Source organism: Oreochromis aureus, linkage group 15, assembly GCF_013358895.1.
Source record: "Oreochromis aureus strain Israel breed Guangdong linkage group 15, ZZ_aureus, whole genome shotgun sequence".
In the NCBI taxonomy this organism is placed as follows: Eukaryota; Metazoa; Chordata; class Actinopteri; order Cichliformes; family Cichlidae; genus Oreochromis; species Oreochromis aureus.
The window spans coordinates 476,998-497,607 of record NC_052956.1 but is presented as its reverse complement, the minus strand read 5'-3'; the positions used below and the strand labels follow the sequence as shown (position 1 = coordinate 497,607).

At 42.3% G+C, this 20,610-nt stretch overlaps 1 protein-coding gene across 3 annotated transcripts; it reads left to right on the top strand.

The window, feature by feature from the left end:
• Positions 1-8,671: 8,671 nt before the first annotated feature.
• On the top strand, positions 8,672-18,490 carry si:ch211-63o20.7 (uncharacterized protein LOC566836 homolog). Of its 3 annotated transcripts, none has more exons than XM_031734173.2 (4): positions 8,672-8,857; positions 9,215-9,979; positions 11,071-11,296; positions 17,069-18,490. In XM_031734173.2, the coding sequence occupies exons 2-4, from the start codon at positions 9,239-9,241 to the stop codon at positions 17,311-17,313; spliced, it is 1,212 nt and encodes a 403-aa protein (XP_031590033.1). In that variant the 5' UTR covers positions 8,672-8,857; positions 9,215-9,238; the 3' UTR covers positions 17,314-18,490. The 3 variants fall into 3 exon arrangements, with proteins under 3 accessions (XP_031590033.1, XP_039454342.1, XP_031590032.2); XM_039598408.1 differs by lacking the exons at positions 8,672-8,857; positions 17,069-18,490 and adding exons at positions 8,892-9,070; positions 11,664-11,838; XM_031734172.2 differs by lacking the exon at positions 8,672-8,857 and adding an exon at positions 8,899-9,070.
• The last annotated feature ends 2,120 nt before the right edge of the window (positions 18,491-20,610 follow it).

Here is a 20,610-nt window from a genome sequence, read left to right as displayed (position 1 = left end):
CATCATCATAAGATTTATCCAGAAGCTCCATGTCTAAGGTGTCCATAAAGCCCACGGCCTCGACACCAGCTTCCTGCCAAGGTCAGGGTGACGATGGCACTTTGGATGATTTTTTGACTATGAGTTAGAAAAGCAGCGTCACGGATGGAGGGCGAAGGTCACGGGTCGATAAAGTTGTTTAAGCTGGAAAAGAGTAACATAACAAGCCTTTTGTTGGTGGCAGTGGGGCCTTGAACAGTATATTATTTTATGGAACAATGACCAGTGTAAGGCAGTCAACAGGCAGACCGTGCAGCCAATCAGGGCCTAGAGACAGGTATGAGTCATGGCAGATATTTGGGGTTGGAGTAGGGCATTGAAAGTTTGTCCCACGGTGCTGAGAGCTTTCTTTTTTCTCTTTTAATTTATGTCGTGTGTTTTGATAAGGCGATAATGATGAATGAACAGAAAGAAGAACAATGACATAAAAAGACTGAAAGTGGGAAAATTCAATATTGTGGCTGATCTGAAGCAGACGATCCGGCCAGATGTGACCAGCTGAAAAAGCCCTGTACTAAAATTGTCCAGGGAACTCCACTGGGTGGGTGTGGTGTGACAGGTTTAAGTTACTCTCCCACTAAACTGACCAACACACTGTAATTTGAAAAAAAAAAATGGTGGTTTGAAGTAAATATTAACTTCCAATAAGAAGAAGAAGAAGAAGAAGGTTCCAGTGGGAATTCTAATAATGTGATGCTGTGCAAGAAATACTGATAATGTTTAGCATGTAATGGTTGAACATGAAGACATTTAGCTGTGGCAAGTTAAAATGACATTTGTTTTGCAAATGTTTGCCTAGCAAACCAATTTTGATCTGATCCTGGTGTCGGATAGAAAGTTACTGAATCGTGTCTGAGTCCCTGCCTTCAAAGAGAGTGACAGGAAACTGCACCAAGAAGATGTAATAATAACAATAATCGCTAATTGCTATGCTATCTATAGACAAGATAGGATGGATATATTCTCAGGATCGATACTGTGGTTCAGACGGGACCGCTCCTAGAGTCACGTTTCCATTTGCAGTAACGTGTAGATGCTCTTGGTTCTCCTCTCCCATCCATGGGCAGATGTATAGGCACGGAAAGCACCAGCAAGACCCCAGGAGATGAGACGAGCTGGGGCAGAGGTGGGTTACAAAGTGGCTTTCAGATGTGCACAGACTGTGTGCAGGCTAAATCAACTGAAATAGTGTGAGATATATGTATATTCTGGACGGATGGCTAAAATTAATGCTATGCTTGATTTTGTGTATACTCCGTAATGAAAGTCATCTTGTTGAATGGTTCAGGCTCCACGTCGGTCTTTAGCAAAGAGTAAATAATGGGACGTTCCACTCTCACAGCGGTGATCACCTGGCCATGATGAATGTGTGAAGCATATTTTGTGATAATCCATCAAATTGCTGTTGAGATATTTCACCAACTCTGGATTTTGATGGACAGAGGAGGGACCACCAAAGTCAGGTAGGTTAATCCATCCTGTAACTGTTAAAGTGCTTCATTCTGGTTATATGTTCTACTGGTAAGTTCCTAGGGCTGTTTTAAATAGTGTGGCCAAATGTTAGAGTTCAGTAGCAGCTGATTATGAACGCAATAATTTTGTCTATAAATACATTTAATTGAAGAAAATGACTTTTTTCTTCTTTCTTCTGAAGTTCAACACCTGAACTTCAACTTCCTTTCACGTTGAGCTGCTCTTAGCCTCAGCTTCCTTTGAAAATGTGAAGGCTGGCTCTGAACCTGTGTGAGGTCTGATAGTGATGGATGAATTGGGTCTATAGACAGAGCCCTTGGTTAGACTGAGATAAGGAGCCTGGAAGAACAAGCAGCCTTTTGCTGGGTCTGTCTGTCATTGATATCGTTGTGATCCACCAGCTGTTCAGTGCACATAAACGCCTCCTGTGGTGGCCAAGAAGCAGCGATTACCTTGATGACAAAGAAGGCCAAGCTTGGCACCACATCACATTAAAACCTTAGAAGTCTGTTCTATGTATTGATTTTGATTTGCAAATTTGAAGCCAGTAAAATGAAATGATATAGGATTTCATCTTACACGGTGTGTTTGTCCTCTCATGTACACTGCTGTGGTTTTTGAAGCTCTTGTGTCTTTTTTGATTCACATCGTCTACAAAATAAATTATTAATTTGTACATACTATTATTTCCTCAGATGATGTAAATGTATGCAGTATTTCTGATTTGGAGTAGAGCCAAGTCAGCTCCAGTACTGAAAGAAACCAATTTTATCATTTATTAAACAACAAGGATTAGGAACATAAATAACCCTCCTTAGAAATTAGTTATTGGTGTGGAAAACAGTCAGAGCTTAGCATTGAAGCTGTACAGTATATTGGAGTAACTAGTGCAATAACAGTTGATTGTTTTATGAAGAGATGCAATGAAATATTGATTGATTGATGTCCACATGCACTCATCATGGGCATGAATGTGGTGAAATTTGGGGCTTTTAATGTTCTCTATAAACTGTTCTTTTTCCACAGTGGAATGATTATGATTGTACAGCATCTTTAATGACTTTTTACTGTTGACCCCCCCACACAGAGTCAAAGGGTCAAGCCTATCATCAGCCGCAAACTGCTGGAACAACATCACCATGGAATGAGCTGGCCATGAAGAAGCCTCTGCTCCAGAACTGACACCTTCGAGCTTGACTGACATTTACAGCTGCCCAAATAAACAAGACAAAGACCTTCCTGAGAACAGCTTTATGGTCACACAAGCAAAGATTAATCAATTTGGCCGCAATGACAATAAATATGTTTGGAGGCGTAAAGGTGAGGCTTTCAAACATAAGGACACTTTACCAACTGTCAGGCATGGAGGTGGTAGCATCATGCTCTGGAGCTGTTTTGCACAATCTCCGAAATCTTCACCTCAAGTCACCAGCTAGACCAGGGGTGGGCAATTCCAGGCCCCGAGGGCCGGTGTCCCTGCAGGTTTTAGATCTCACCTTGGGTCAACACACCTGAATCACATGATTAGTTCGTTACCAGGCCTCTGGAGAACATCAGGACATGTTGAGGAGATAATTTAGCCATTTAAATCAGCTGTGTTGGTTCAAGGACACATGTAAAACCAGCAGGGACACCGGCCCTCGGTGCCCACCCCTGAGCTAGACAGTTGAAACTTGGATACAGTTGTTCCTGCAGGACAGCGATCCCAAACACACATCAAAACTGGATTTGGACTGGATAAAGCAGGCATAAATTAAGCTTCTGGAATAGTTTTCCTTAAGCCCTGACCTCAAACCTACTGATGTTTGTGGATTATAGTGAGCTCTGTGCCAGGAAGCCACGTCCAATAATTCTGTGAAGAAAAGTGATCAAATTTCCAGCCAGAATTATTCCAGAAGGTTGTTGTTAGCAACCAAAATAAACAAACTTTGATTTTTATAACAAAACATCATCACCTCCCAACCCGAGCTTATAAATGCGCATATAAAATACATTTGTTTTAATTAGAATAAACATTCACTTTCAATTCCTGCACAAGAACACGTTTAGATGATTTCTTCAAACACTGAGGGAAATATTTAGGTGTTAAAAAGGCCAGATGGAGTTAATAACTCCCAAAAGACTCTCACAGACAGAACCGAGGGCCACCATAGGCCAAAGTCACTAAAAGCACAAAGAAAATGTAGAGTGAGCATACTTCATGAAGTATGGAGAAACATCTCACCCACCAGGGTGAAAGGTCAAAATCTACAAATACACATTTCAATTGGGGTGTGACTCACTTTTGGAGCCAGCCTCAAGTGGCCGTTAGAGGATCTGCAGTTTTTGGCAGTACCACACTTCACGTGTCAGACCCAAAATACTTGGACCTACAGCAATTTGAGGAAAAAGAAATGACCTCAGTGTCACCCCAGTACAAATAATGGTCCCCACCTGGACACCCCTGTCAAAAATTTCTGGCTTCGTCACTGATAGCTGTGGCCAGAACTGACCGATGTATGGCTCGTTCATCTCAAGTCAAGCTCCTCTTTCCTTTTTCATCTCCTCCTCTCCACCGTCCTGCTTTGCAATGAAACTCAGTGATGTGAAACCAAAGGAGGGGGGAACTCTGGGCTGGTTTATGGCAACTCGAGGTTTTCACCTGTCAAGGCACAACTGATTGTTATTAACAGCAGGCCTGAAAATGAATTTTTCCCTGGAAAAGAATTACATTTCCACCCCAAAAGCCATCGTAATTTTGTGTGGAAGAAGAATTACAGCTCCGCTCGGGAAAAATGTGCAGTGTCAACCACCAAATCCTCAGAAAACTTTTATTTCGGGGCGTAAGCATTCAAGAGGACATAAGGCAGTATTTCATTTGTTTGTCTATATTTATCTCATTGCATAACTCCATCCAGATCACTCTGTTTCAGTCCTGGTACAGCTACAAAAGGGGTATTTGAAACCCAGCAAGTGTTCTTTCCTCACAGCCACTATATGCAATCAGCCCGGTGCCAGTAGAAAGACATTTACTTTATGCAATAAAGACATGAGGATGATGGCAGACTTTTCAATGAAAGGCTGGCTTACGGAGGAGGGAAACCATTATTTGTCAGAGTGACGGCTGTGAAATTGAGTACGGGAAGCTGAGAAGATGTTTACCGATGTTTACTCTTCATGCGGGGAAGCTCGGGATAGACCTCGGGATTAAATGCAAGGGTTTTGACCTCAATCAAGGAAATAATTACTCTTGCCCCTCTGGTTGGTGGACTGCTTAATTAGCAAGCAAAGCCCCCACAGAAATTCCATTAGAGTGAAAGCAGAGGTGATTAAAACTATAATTCTTATTAGACTCATTAGTACCTTTTTGGGGATGCCTGGCATTATTGAATGTGCTGGGAAATTGAATTCATGATGCTTTGTGTGGTTCCCACAAAATACTTCAGCACGCCCTGTACGGTGCCCGGTGTCTTCATCCAGCTATGTATCAAAACAAGTCATATGACAATAGAGTAAAGGGCACAAGTGAAGTGTGACTCACTCCAACTTGCTCAAGTAATGAAGAGTATTCATGATTGGCATCACTGATAAAAGCTATGGATCGCATACACATGCACTTCTGAGCTGCTCTTTTCTTTCACTGTGTGCTTCATTGCAGTGAATCACTATGCTTCCTATTATATTCTCCCCGAAGAACAAAACGCACACACACACACACACCTGCTGTTATCTGTCATCACCACAGTTGCCATCCCTCCGCCAAAAACAGTCGATACTGATGTAGCACCCACTCACTCTACAAGAGTGTATAGGTGTGTGTTTTGTTCACAGGATCTTTTGTGATTAAATGGAACTGCAGCAAAAAGGGAAGTTTGGTACTTTTGGGGCACTTTTGTTGTTTTTTGGACAAATTAAATAGGTTGATTACAAAACTGTCCTAGCCTCTAATAGACTATTCAGATTCCTCTCTTTAGTAATGTATTCTCAGCACTTCCATCACGTTTTTATTTTTTTAACAAAATGCCTTTCGGTACTGAAAAGTGAGGACTAACAAATAGGTTCAAAACACTTCCGGTCAGGTTTTACTTTTCATTCTCTCTCTGGGCAATTAAAAGCACTAAGAAGGGAAAGGTTTCTGTCATGGTAAATGCAGATGCAAGCTGGCAACGCACCAAAAAGTAGAAGCGAAAAACAGCAGAAACCCAAAATAGCCCCAGGGAGCCAAAGTACCGGATGGCACATCTAGGAAAATGCAGTCATTGTGACAGAAACCTACAAAACAGTAAACACTGGAAACAGGAGGGGAAAGGAACACAGCTGAAACTAATCAGTACAATAAATGAGACAGGAAGTTAAGCCCAAAGCAAGACACCTGAGGTGCACAAAGAAGCAACGACTTACTCAAGCCTCAAATCAGTTTTCTGTCATGGTCCCCGTATCCGCCCAGCCGGCCCCGCAAGGCTACATGTGTTTTGTGTTTCTCTCTCTCTCTCCTTTGCCGCTCTGCCTGGCCGGAGCTCACTGCAGGCTCCCGCTCTTGGCCCACATACCTGTTCGTGATTATTTGCCATTATGTGCCCGCCATTTAAGGCCGGGACGCAGACCTTCTCATCGCTGGATGATTGTGCTTGACACGTTAGTGATCCTCTCAGCTCTTGTGACGTTAGCTTGTGTGAGATTAGTGACTTTCAGTAACTTGCCTTTTCCCTGTGCGATAGTTTTCCTCCCCAGACCTGCGACTTCCCCGCTGTGTGTGAGTTGGAGTAAGAGAAGAGAACGAGTGCGCGAGTGTTTTCCCTTGGACCCTTCTCTCCCCGGATTTTCCCCCACTGTACATATTCTGCACTTGGTGTTGTAAATAAAGTTTGTGTTGGAACTGACTACCCGCTCTGCGCTTGAGTCCCTGCACCGATCGTGACATTTTCTGTCTCACAAAAGTGACTCTCTTTTTAACTGGTGACATCGCCATGGTAACTTGGAGATCCTAAACACATAGCAAAATAAGAATTCTTTAATTTATGTAAGTGCATTGCAGATTCTCTCCTGGGGGAATTAGTTTTAAAAGTGCAAGTTGTTAAGGTTTACCTTACTAAAACCAATGAATTAAGCACAACTGGTACATGACATTGTCACAGGAATATGCTTGTATTAATTTGGTGATGCAGAAAATCGGTAAATGCTGTTATCCTCTAATCTGCTGCAAAGTCTCCTTTACACTGCTACTAAACACAAAACAAAAAGAGTACCTGTTCAATCAGTAAAATTTATTTCAAAACCCAAAGTGATTGCCACATTTCTTTTATTAGCTTATGGAAGACTAACATTTAACGTTTAGCTCAGGGATGTTAAAATGATGGGCCATAGACCAGTAAAACTACATAATAAATGTATAAAATTACAGTTTTTGTTAATTTACTATAGATGTACTAATAGCAAACAAACAGGAACTTTCCTGTCATTTAATTGTTTATCTGTTATTTAAGTCATTGGTGTAGTATGAATGGCAATGGGGTGGGCTGTCTTTATCAACAGCAACTTGTAAAAATACAGTTAAAACTTAAGAAACTGCTTCACATTTTCTAAAGCTGTGGAATGGGCCAGATTGGAGTCTTCACTGGGCCCATTCTGGCCCCCAGGCCTTATGTTTGACACCCCTGGTTTGAGAGCTTAAGTTTCAGCGCTCTAATGTCCAACCTTAAACAGAAGCCCTGAGAGCGCACTCAGCGATAACAATATTAACAGAAATTTAAATATTTGTTTTACTGCTCTGTGTAATAAATTCCAGGATGAATGATTTTCAGCAGCATTAAGCTGCTCTCGTATTTGCAACATTGTTACTGTTACATTTCTTTCTATTCTTTATAGATTTTTAATAACCATTTTATCATCACTATCTGAGTAAAAGTCTGGCTCTGATAATATTAAAAAAATATAAACATACAGTCACAAGTCATACAGCTGTGACTTCATAACTGCTGATTTCTAATCAATAGCATAACCTGGTCTGGGGTGAGCTAAGCTTGCATCACAAATTACCATAAAAAACAAACCACCTTTGTAGTACAGGAAACGCAGGGTTAACCTTTAGGACGTATGCAGGGCCTTATTCCAAGAAGCAGGTTTAGTGAAGTTAGTTCATCCTGAAAGGGGGGAAACTCTGGGTTTTCTGGTCCAGAAAGAGCTCCAGTCACTTACCAGTCAGTTACCAGGGTAACAGACTCTGTAAACCTGACCTGGAATGCTGAATGGTTTTCTTCAGTAAACTTTGAGTTTTTTCTGACTCCTTCCTTCCTGTTGCACCTGAAGCAGCTGACTGACTGTTGGCTTCATTTCCTCACTCATGAAGTTCCTCTCAAAGCTCAGAGGGAATTCATTTGCAGAAGTTTACCTCTACTCAATTAATTACTAATCAGACTCAGAGCAGAGACATTAATTACATCTCATTTATTATTCACTAAGAATTAAATCGATATTTTTCTTATTCTGTGACTCTGTTGGCAGCAGCTGTCAGAACGTCATTCAGTTTCTTTGCACAGGAAACGTTTAGTGTACGTTAGCAGTTGCTGTTTAAATAAAACATACCTGTATAAAGCTTTAGACACCTAACACCCTGTGTGATGATCACTTATGCCATGTTGTAATCAGTCATATAACGTCTGTCACACTTCTTGGAGTTCATGTGAATGATTTTCAGACTAAAACAGGATTAAATGTATTTTAAAGTTGCGTCTTAAAAGCAGCCGCAGACCGTCCGACGATCTTCTCGACATGCTCACAGATTGAGATTCAGTCATTAAACTATGGCCAACAACGCTTTGAAAAGGTGGATTTGTCCATTTGTGAGTTCTGTGCATACGACTTTGCTGTTTACAATTTCGGTTGCATCAAACACAAAGAACACCAGAGCCGTATTTTATTTGAGCCATTTGTAACTACTAACCATATAATTCGGTGTTTCTGCGTTTACAGAGACAAATTCTTTTGTTATTCGTTCAAATAAAAGCTCCATCTAGGGCTTCGTTTTCATCAAAATAATGGTGTCCGTTTTTGACAACAAATTCCCTTTCTGAACTCCAAAGTGGGCGGAGCTCGGACAATTCGAATCACATTACACGTCTCGGACTTGGCGCTCAACCAATCACAACGCGGTACTGAGGTTTCTTAGCCAATGACGATGCGTGTATAGGCAGAGCGGGATGTTCCGAACTTAGACACGGAAGTTTATGACATTTTCGTCTGTGTTTCCTGTGTGTCATAAACAACAACAACAAAGAAACTCGTATTTGTTGAACATGGTTTCGTGTAAATTGCCTCCAGTCGAGTAGACGGAGGATTCAAGTCGATAAAAGACGCTGAAGTGTTCCGGGTAAGTTGGAAATCAAAGTAGGAAGAGCTTCGTGTTTCGTTTCCCTTTTAAACCACAGACTGCGCCATGTTAAACGCACCGTCGGTTACCAACTTCATACGGTCAGTCGGAAGCGTTATTGTCTGTGATATACAGTTCATGGTTGTTCTTCAGTTAAACAATATTTTAAGATTTAGTATGTTGACTCGTTACGAACCTGAACGTCAACTTGAGGTCAGTATTTTATCCTGTCATAAGCTACGAGGGACGATGTGGTTAAATGTAACGCTTGCTTACCATATTAAAGCGCTGTTTACGGTGTGCTAACTTTAGCGACCACTTGCATGTGATTGTATAAAATTAATCTGTGTTTGTCAGGAGACACAGCAGCTTCCGGGAGAGATGGAGGAGCTCTACACCTTAGAGAGGGAGGTGGGACGAGGCAGTTACGGTGTGGTGTTTGAGGGCCGTATGGCCAAAACTGGACAGAAGGTGGCTATTAAGCGGCTGCCCTGCAGCAACCCAGAGTGTGTTGAACTCTACCTGCAAGAGCTGTGGGCCATGAGAACCACAGCCAGGAACCATGTCAATGTCATTGCACTGCACAGCTGCCTCCTGCAGACGGGGTCCAGGAGCCTGAAGACCTTAAAACCAGGGAAACTGCCCCTGCGTCTGGTTGAGAGCGTGCTGAAAGGAAGTGTGGTCGCAGCAAAGCAAAGTCAGGAAAGGACCAATCCTCAGTCTAACACCAGGAGGAGGACAAACTCTGGCTCCAGACTACAGGACAGGACTAACACTGTGCAGGCCAGAGCTCATCTCCAGAACAAGGATGAATCAAATGCATCTGATTCCACAACCCCTCAAAGGCCTCAGAGCAGAGTCAGGAAGAGACCGGCCCCGAGGGAGGAAGAGCAGACTGCGCCGCTGCGCTGCTTGGCCCTGTGGCTCGTGATGGAGTACTGTGACGGAGGAGACTTGAATCAGTACCTGCTCTCCAGGCCCCCGGATGCTCAGCGTAACCACAGCGTGGTGCAACAGCTGTGCAGCGCCTTGGCCTTTCTACATAGCCTGGGAATCACCCACCGGGACCTGAAACCTGACAATGTGCTGGTGTGTGTGATGCCAAAAGGCCCCGTCGTCAAGGTGGGCAGATGTGACGGTGTTTATCTCAGATCAAGTGGCGTCAAGCTTTGTTTGAAAAGTCACACTGTTCAAATTTGAAGGCACATTAGTGCTTAATAGTTCTGCTCTCTGAGGGGGTATTTGCTTTTCACAGCAGCAGTCTGCTTGAGACACAATTAACATAACAAAGTAAAATATGAAGAAAACAAGTAGAAACAAAATTGCTCTACTGATCTCTTTATAGCTAAGCAATGAACACATTATATACAAAGCAGAGGGAAAATATTTATGGCACAGCAGTGCAGCCAGGAAGTGAGATTCTAGTGAAAGTCAAATCACAGATGAGTGTTCATGTAAATCCATTATTTTAAGAGGTATAGTTTAAAAACTAATAAAAGCCAAATGTACATCGTCCCAAACATGCCAGATTATCTGGTGAGTTTTTATCTTTATTTTTGGAGCAAATGAAACTCTAAATTAAGATGCAGCTACAGGTTGCTTTCATTGTTTGTTGATCTGCCACTTACGTCTCTACAGAACATCAGAAAGTCATGAAGCATGTCCAACAGCCAAAAGTGATGTCATCACATGTAAACAGCACTCTCTGCTAACATTTAGTCATCATTCTGTAATGATCAGAGCACATGTCTTTGTAAGTTCTCATCTTAGATGTGTGGATGAGTCTTGATGAAACTTTGGTCACTGTGACTGCCAACATCTCTTTGGTGCTTACAGATACTTTTACTCATCCCACACATTGTTCGATTGAGCACCAAATAAAAGTGTCACTGTATAGAATAGAAGGTCAGATTAGAATAGCGTGTCAAGATATAATGTAAATGATCATAGCATATGTATGTTTCCCATCTTCCCAACGGTTGATTAATTTTCTACCAGTTGGCTAGTAGAGGGGGGGGGAAAGTCAAGTTTGAAAAACTTTTCGTGACAGCTTTTCTTTCTTTTTCTTTTTTGTTCTAAGCCAAACAATAAAAAGTAATGGACAGCGCTTTTTACTGTCCTTCTAAAACTATTGGTGGCATTGATGAAACTATGCCCAAGCTTTAAGCTAACCAAAGGCGTGCTGGTTTTTCTTTTTCTTCTTTAAACCCAAGGTGGCAGATTTTGGTCTGAGCAAAATGAGTGAGGGCTCCGTGGATGGCGGCCTGACAAGACAGCACTTCTCCTCCACCTGTGGTTCGGACTTCTACATGGCTCCAGAGGTGTGGGGCGGGCTGACCTACACGGCCCAGGCAGACATATTCTCTCTGGGCGTGATGTTTTGGGCGGTCCTGGAGAGAATCACCTTTCTGGAAGAAGGGACGACTCAGGAACAACTGGGTAAGCATCTCACTGAGAGAAGATATCACCATAAGCCTCTCCCTCACCATTTGGCGCGCTCGCAGGAAGGTGGGAAAGGTTGAGTGTGCGGTTAGCCCGGTGATGATGCATCACACTGAATCCAGTTTGCCTTAATTAAGTGGCACATATTAAAAGTGTCAGCTGCTATACATCATTCATTTATCAAGCATGGATGGTACGATCATAAATCTAAATGGCAAAAAGATGAATGATGATTTATGCAATGCTGATGTGGATTATAGTACCTTGTATTTTAATACAAGCTGACGTTATGTAATTCAGCCTTCCATCTTATTAATAATTTGAGAAATCTGTGTGTTCGTCCATTCTCTCATCTTTGCTCCAGACCTGAGGAAGTTTTAATGATCGCTGGTTCTCTACAGTGACTGCTGCCCACTCCACTCAGTAAGAGCCATGATAAGAGGGAGATGCAGCATTCAGACATAAACTGAGATCTCTGAGAGAATCCCACAACAGCAAAGTGGTGCAAGTGTAACTTTCAGGAGAAATAAAAGCACTTTTAAAAAACGTATTTTGTGGAAAGGTTAGCAAACTTTGATTTGACTTTGATTGCATGATTCGTAAAAAATTAACAAACTTTAGACTCCAGCTTTCTTTCTGCCAGCTCCTCCCAATAATGGGATATAAAATGATATCAAATATAAGTCATATATTTGGAGGTGTGACGTGTAACTTGACACAGCGGTCCCCAACCCCTGGGCCACGGACCGGTACCGGAGTTGAGGCTCGGGTGTGAAATTTGTGGTTTTCAGGTTTTTTATCGTTAACTCTGTTTCCCTGGGTCTTTTCCCGTGTTGTAGTTGTGTGTCTTGTTTTGAAAGAAATGTTTATGTGTTACCATAGTGACCAGAGAGCATTAAGGGGCAGAGAGGAGGATGTTACTCTCAATGTTGTTGGTGCATTTCAGGAGGACGCTGCTAATAAAGTTACACAGTGAATTCACGTTTATTATATTTACAAAACCCCACAGTTTTTGTCTCGGTCGTATCATTTTATTTTGTTGTATTTATCCGCCACACCTTAAAAGCCGGTCCGTGAAAGTACTGGCTGACATTAAACCGTCCATGGAGCAACAAAGGTTGGGGGCGGCTGGGTTAACACGTAGCCAAGTGTCCAGTTAGGTTTGTAGAAAAGTTTTTTTCTTCATTCACGTGAAGCGTTTCCATGCTAATGACATGACGGTGCGTAGCTATGAGTGCCTGTGTTACACACTGGTTCCTAATTGCATCTGACAGTCTCTGATGTGAGAGGTTTTGTGGTCAGCGGCAGCTCAGTTGATGCATCCCAGACGAACTTTTACACAAATGAGTCCTCAGGCTGTTGCTATACCCTTAAAGAAGGCTGCTTATATTTTCCTAAGCGACAGATGAGTTGGTATTTGTGTATCACAACATAATTTGTCCTTCTCGTACGTCAGCATTGTCATCAAACTTTGATGCCGTGACATTGGAAGTAGGTAGGGCTGGGCTATATCATACCATTCACGGTAATACCGGTGTAATTTTGGGCAACGATAGGAAAATGAAATATCGCGATAGAATATGGGTAAAACGCGCATGCGCAGTGCCTATGTTTACATACGCACATGGCGGCGACGGAGAATGAGAAGAGCGAAAGTGGATCGTTAAATGAAACGGATGAACCAGAATTGGTTTGTAAAAATGCTGCAACCTCAGTGGTGTGGAACTGGCTTAGCTTTCGTCCGTCAGATACACAACAAAGCACTATTTTTGTAGCGCGCATGCTAGCGGACCGTCGTTATTACCGTGTTGTTTGGAAAATACGGCACACTTAAAATCAATCCTTTGATTTTTCTGAAAATCGACAGTGTCCCTTATAATCCCGTGTGCCTTATGTATGAATTCTGGTTGTGTTTACTGACCTCGAAACGATTTTATGTACACGGCGCTCGAAAATCTGTCAAATGTTTTAGTACGAGTTTGCTAAGCTACGAACCCGCACCGCTTGATGGATTGTCGGAGCATTGCGGCTACCACAGGCAGGAGCCTCGCGGAGTGATACGTACTGTGCTTCAACATAATATTACCGTGTTGTGTGTGTATAACCTCTTTTTAAGGTTTGTGGATATTCTACATGGTTATGCTGAGGATATGTCGGCCAGTTTCCACTGGAAATGCCTTTTGGTTAAACTGTCAGCGAGGAATTTGCACTGTTACATTTTTATATAACTTTAATGCACATAAAAAACAGCTGCTTGTTTAAGTGAAAATACATTGATGGGGTTTTTTGCACTAATAAAGTTGTGGAGTTGTAAAGTATTTTGTCTAGTGTCAATGATATCGTCAGTTATATCGTTATCGCAAATTTTCAAATGTATATCGTGATAAATATTTTTGGTCATATCGCCCTGCTCTAATTGGAAGTATAAAGTCTCCAAAGTTGTTGGCAGTTTGATTCGAGCAGAGGAGGGCACCGAGCCATGCGCTGGAGCTCTGCAGTGAGATTTTAATTTCTTTTCTTGATGTCTTGTCAGAATCCCGTGTGGCCGTCGGCTGGTGCAGCGTCTCGATGTACAATAACGCAGAGCTGTTCTGCTCTGCACTCTGCTCTCAGAGAGTAATGAAATGGCTGCAACACCAACGTCTCATTTTGTTCACACAAACCCGATTCTGCTGAGAGGAGACAGAGCAGCGGGGCAATGTGAATCATTATCCTCAAGTTTAGTGCCCGAGAACCTCCCTGAGTCATTGATGCTTCATTATGTTGAAATAAGATGTTTACTATGGGAAGTAGTGTGAGTGGATACTTTTTTTCCCTTTAATAAAAAAAGTAGCGTTTAGCAGCTCAGCTATCACAAAGAGAAAAAAGGGAGATTCAGCTGAAGGCGTTTCAAAGATAGAAATAACGCTCCATCATTTAACTTTAGTGTGTGTGAGGACGTGCACGCCCACACACTTACACGACGATGCAGGGGAGCGGAGAGGAACCAATCACAGAAAAGCCAGACTCAGCCTCCTGTGCTTGTCCTTTAGGCCTGAAAAGCCTTTATGGCTTTTTGCTCAGTCAGGTTAGGAAATGATTGCTGGGCTCTGACTCAGGCCAGCGTTACTCTGACTTCGGTGTTGACCTCGGGCTTCAGTAATTGTATGAATAATGTGTCAGCTTAGGGTCCTCTATGATTTTGGTCACACTACCTCGAAAACCTGGTGTTGAGCTAAAGCACCAACCGATGCTTTTTAAAATTTTTGCAGTGCATGTGTTTTAATGATGCTGCTTGGATTAGTTTCCCTCCATTAATCTCATTTTTCTGTTAATAATGTAGTTGTCTTATGTCTAATGATGACGAATGACCAGTTCAAGTGATCAGAGTTCACATTTTTATCTTATGGTTACTTGATTACACTTATCAAAATCTTCTGGTGTGAAAGGAAGACGCTCAAATGAATATTTCAACTTTGATTCTGAAGACCAGAGGCAGGAAGTTCTGCTTATGGGTTATGGCCATGTTAATCACAAAGGTTCAGTCCACAGAAGCAAGCACACACACTTGTATATAATGATAGAGCAGTAGATGCCTATAACACCTGTTGACAGATCGGGCTCTTCAGTGGACCCACTGAAATACGTTGAGCACCTTTCAAAGTGTTGACATCATGTAGTGACCGAATCACAGTCTGTGAGCACATTTCAACATGAAAACACTCACTCGTTTCACCATCAGTGTGTCTGAATCTTTACACGGATCATTTTTAATGTAAACAGTTATTGTGAGGTGAGGTGCAGGAAGTGTTTGCATTCCAAGGAAACTGACGTGTGACAGGATCACTGTCCGTGGAGTCAGAGCTAGAACCATGGGAGGAAATCTTTACGGGTTTCCCTCATCTCGGGGTCATGTTAGCTAAACCTTGGAATAGGGCCCGGTGCCTGAACTTCATCTCATCTAGGGCTGGGCAATATGGCCTAAAATCCATATCACGGTATAATTTGAAGCATGTGCGGTAACGATATATATCGCGATATATTCTTTTCTTCTGTATAACATATTTTACACACTATAAGGCACACTTAAAATGCTTTAATTTTTTAAAAAATCGACAGTGTGCCTTATGTATGAATTCTGGTTGTGCTTACTGACCTCGAACCGATTTTATGTAGTACACTGCGCTCAAATCTGTCAAAAATGTTTTAGTACGACTTTGGTAAGCTGCACCGCTTGATGGATTGTCGGAGCATTACGGCTGCCCTAGTCAGGAGCCTTGCGAAGTAATCTGGGTCCTAAACTCCGTCTTCTTCAGGTCCCAAAGTCACACGATCACTGCGGCATCACTGAGAGTTAAAAACTGTCTAAATTCTTTCATCTTTAATAAAATGATCAGTGTTGCTGCTTTACCAGGTGTAACAATTAAGTTTAACATACAGGCATCCATGAAAATAGAATTTATTACATTTAACGGAGTTAGAAGTTAGCGTAAGTTAGCTCGCTAGTTACCTAAACATGATATAGCATGTTCTGACTGAGATATTCCTAAATCTCTCAATCCTGAAAACGTACAGCTCTGCTATCACTTCCAACATAAATGAAGACAGAAAACTAAACAGCAGTGACGTTTGTAGGGTTACTGAAGTTGGGCTAGCTGCTATATAATGATGTGCTACGTGCTCGCTAGCAAAACAGCTACGTTAGCGTAACATTAGCACAGTGAAGCTGAAGGATGGCCGCTAACTTTTTTCCACTCGATAAAAGTTAACGTGAGGGTTTCTGGTGGTTGGGGACAAATGCAATTGCATGACAGTGTGCTATAAACGGACCAAACTTAAGTCAGAACAACTGAGATAATCCATCCACAATACGAGGTTAGTCATTAATATACTGCAACAACATGGGAATAGAGCAGCTGTGAGAGAATTCAACATTAATGAATCAATGGTAGGGAAGTGGAGGAAGCGCAGGTTTTGGCTTTCCCCATATTCCAAAAGTGCTTCGTCTCTTTGCTGTTACTGTCGCCCGGCATAATTTGCAGATGATTTTGCTTGCAGCCGCTGCAATGCTGTCGACCAAAACAGGCGCAGCTTGATGACACCATCAACATGCACTATCGCGGTAGAGCGGTATAATCAAAATCTCTACCGTTGGCCAAATTTATATCCTTTCTACCGTATACTGTTTATATCGCCCACCCCTAATCTCATCTTTGCTAATAATGATCCGCCTCTTATGCCATAGCACTCTAAGACAGGCTGATTACACGGGGCCAATCAGAGCCCTCAGTTCATCATGTGATCCTTGATGGATTGTTCCTGTGAAGGAGTAACTCATGCTGGCCCTAAGCTCTTATTGAATCTTTATTTTCTTTGTAAAGGACCCATACATAAGAAATGTCACACAAGCTTATTATCACATGCATACTAACAGTCTGCCACAGTTTTTAAGGAACGCAGACACATAGTCGGGAAATAGTTTTACTGAGGCATCCACAAATAGTCTCCACAAAGAAAGCAATTTATGAGAGCTAATAACATCCCAGTGTCAGTTTAATTTAAACATTTGTGTTCCACATTTTTCCTTATTGTTATTTAATTGTAATTATGTTGTTTCTGATTAGTTCATGAATGTCTCATTAATAAGGCATGTCTCATCGTGCTCTGAACATCTTGCACACCCTGTTAGTAATTCCTGGTAATATTCCACACCAGCGTCTCACAGTCACTGAGGTCTGAGGCGCTCTGCCGTGTCTAACCTACCCGTCTTCCTCCTCGTTTCCTCTTCAGGCGCCTACGTGTGCAAGGGACGCTCAGGCTGGCTGATGCCGCTGGGAGAGGCTCTGTGGGAGAATGCAGAGCTCCAGCTGTGCATCCCGATGAAGTTTAAGAGAGCGCCCCCGCTGCCCCCCCCTCCTGGCCCTGCCACGTGCGCCCTGCTTTTAGAGATGCTCGCCTCAAACCCGGACGCCCGGCCGACGGCCGACCAGCTGGGGGCCAGGGTGCGCTCCGCTCTGAGAGAGGATTCCCACTGACACGGAGTACACTTGAAAGACTGTAATGGGCTGAACGACTGTAAGGAGCCCAGACTGCAGTTCGTCCTGCTTGTTCAAACAGCGGGCACTTTGATGCCTCAGGGAGAAAGGGATGGTAAATGTGTATGATTATCTGGGATTGCAGGTGCTAATTTTCTCCCTGAACCACAAGCTCAGCTTCTAAATTGTGTGGAAAGCCATATAAAGGGAAAACGGGAAAGAACTAGCAGATCCTCCAGTGGGAAGCTGACACTGGACCCCTGTGAGTGGTGCAGATAAACATAGTATCAGGTCCATGTAGAGATCAGGTGGTTCTAACTGCATCTCCTGTTTGCACTTGACACAGAAAATCAGTTGTAGTGTGTGTAAGTATGACTGAATTGGCATGAACAGGTTTGCTGCTCAATGAGTCTTAAAGGTTTTTTCTTTCCACATTATTATTATTATTATTATTATTATTATTATTATTATTAATTTATCCCAGGTATGACTCTAATGAGCTATAAGGACATAAAACTAGTTGGCTTAAATCTATAGCACATCAGTGTAGCGTGGATCGGACTACATAATGCTGTGTGTGCTGAAATAACTCTGTGATACTAGTATTGTGTCTAAGCTGTAATTTTTCTCTGTGTGTGTGTGTGTGTGTGTGTGTGTGTGTGTGTGTGCGGGCATGTTTCACTCAAACGTTCCCAGAATCTTCAGAACAAAACGTCTATTTATTCTTCTGTTTCACTGAAATATAACCTCCTTTGTGTAAACATCAGTTTACTTTCTCTCAGAGACACTTAGCGTCTTTTTTCCTGCCTATGTGGGTTCAAATATTAATATTCGAGTTTGTCATTTGTAAATATTTCTTCGTCATTTCACCCGTTTGCTTTGAGTTAGTGACCCCGTCAGCCGTTTACAGGATTTTCAAACTTGTGTCATATCTGCTGCACAGCACGAGGCTCGCTGTGACGGACGATCACTAACGTCCTCTCCTGAACAGGAAATTAAAGCCAGGCATGTGGATTGTTGCTGATCATATCCACGCAGTGTTCACACTGTTTATTAGTGATCATCAGTCTCAGTCACATGCGTGGACGAATGGAGATCGATTATAACATGAAGTGTGTCCCAAATTTCTTGTTAATCTCATGTAATTTAAATAAAGATGAATTTATAACCTCTTTAATCAGTGGTAACGGGGATTTTTATTCATGTAAAATTCATGCTTGCAGTCTAGTTAAAGTCAGACATTGACTTGTGGAATAAATGAACTCTTTGCTCGATAAGGCTGTTACACTGAGCGTACGGAGACTCGGACATTAGAGGGAAGTAGAGATTTAAGCTAGTGAGGTGACTGTCAGCGCCTGAGCTCAGCGAGGTTGTCTCTGACAGAGGCCAGTACATCAGAAACACGACCTTTGAACCCTTGTCCACAGAGGTTGTAGAGGACGGATCGCTCTGACTCATCACCACAGAACCTGTGCGGGTGGAACATTAAATGTCTTCTACACAAATCCCCGAAAACAGAATCAAAAACACCGGCTACGTTATTAAGTAAACCCAGTCACTGAGTAAACCTGTGCAACTGCTTGCCAACGCATATCTAATCAGCCAATCACATGGCAGCAACTCGATAAATTCCGGAATGTAGACGTCATCAAGCAAACCTGCAGAAGTTCAGTTTGAACCATGGCGTGCAGAAGCGCATCTCTAAATGCATTAAACTTTGAATCCGCCTACAGAGCACATGTAGACAATAAAACACTGAAAATGTTGCTGAGAACACGTCTCAAATTTCGCTAATATTCACATGACGGGATCAGAATTTGGCATAAACAAAAGTATGGATCCGTCCTCCTTTTAAGGGATGCTGGCGGGTGTATGAAGGTGCGGGCCCATCTGAGTATCGCTCCATCCTTTTATGACCATGCCGTCTTCTGATGGCTGCTTTCAGCGAGATACCACACCTTGTCACAAAGCTCAAATCATCTCAAGCTGCTTCCTTGAACACGACTTCACAGCACTCAAAAGACCTCCACAGAGCACCTTTGGGATGTGGGAGATCAGGAGAGTCCCGTAATGGATGTGCAGCCAGTGCAAGATGATCTCATGTCAACAACTCTGCAAGCATCCACAGCAGAAGTTGTCTCCAGTCTTTCTAAAGGATTCCTTTAGTTGTTCTTTTTGTAAATGCACCAAATCTGGTCCCTCGTAAAGTCTGCTTTGGACCACACAGTGAGAGTCCTGTGAGCAGCTACCAGATCCTTTGTTTCAAATCCAGTCGAGTGTTGCACAAAAGCAAAATTACTAACGTTGTGTCACTTTTCACGTACACACGAGCCAGAGTGTACATAGGAACCATAATCTACAGCTCATATTTATAGCCCACTGCGTCTTAATGTTAACCGATGAGGTTTCAGCAGATGAGGGGGTTTTTTTCCTAGATGTTATCTTTTATTCCCTCATATGTCTTTACTGAATGACAGTAACATTAGGAGGGAATTTAGTGCTAAACAGACTATCTTTAGACAACGCCAACTTGATTTGGCTAACTTGTACTTGCCAAAGGCTCTTATCCCCCATTACTCAAAATTGGAATTGCATTAGGAAGGGATCAATTTACAGCAAGTGTGGGCTGGAAGAAACATTAGAGGCGCACTAACTCTTTCATTGTACTGTGAGTGTTAAGGTTAAAAGCATAAATCTGGTAAAACTTGTTTGATTAAAAAATCTTTTTTAGTTACAGTTTTTCCCACAAATTAAGGTTCAAATAAAACCGTGGGCAACACGGGGCTTTGAGCTAAATGCTAAAAGCAGAACGTGAACATTTGGTTGAGTTAAGCTTTTGTTGAGACACTCAAGTCTGAGCTCTAAATATCAGGGTCATAAAAATGTGGTTATCAGCGTCATTTTGATTCACTGCTGAGGATGAATTACTTCAGTGCATTCAGCTGCATTATTCTGATCTCTCAGCAAAGAATTTCGCATAGTTTCTGTTCATTAATATTTGCATATTTTTTCATTTTTTAAACTCAGAATTAACTTTTGGTCGAATATTTGAGTCATTCTGACTGGAAACACTTAAGAGTTTTGAATGAATTTTGATGAGACTTTGTGGTGGGGGGGCAGAGTGAGCTCAAGCTGGTTTCCAGTTCTCTGCTGAGACTTTGCTTTCTTCTCTACTACAATGTGAACTCGTGAACAGGATGTAAATAGATTACCACATTGTGATTCAACTTAAATTTATTCACCAGTTCACGATCATATTCACCTTGGGGTAATGCATAATGCAAAGACCCTGCAGAA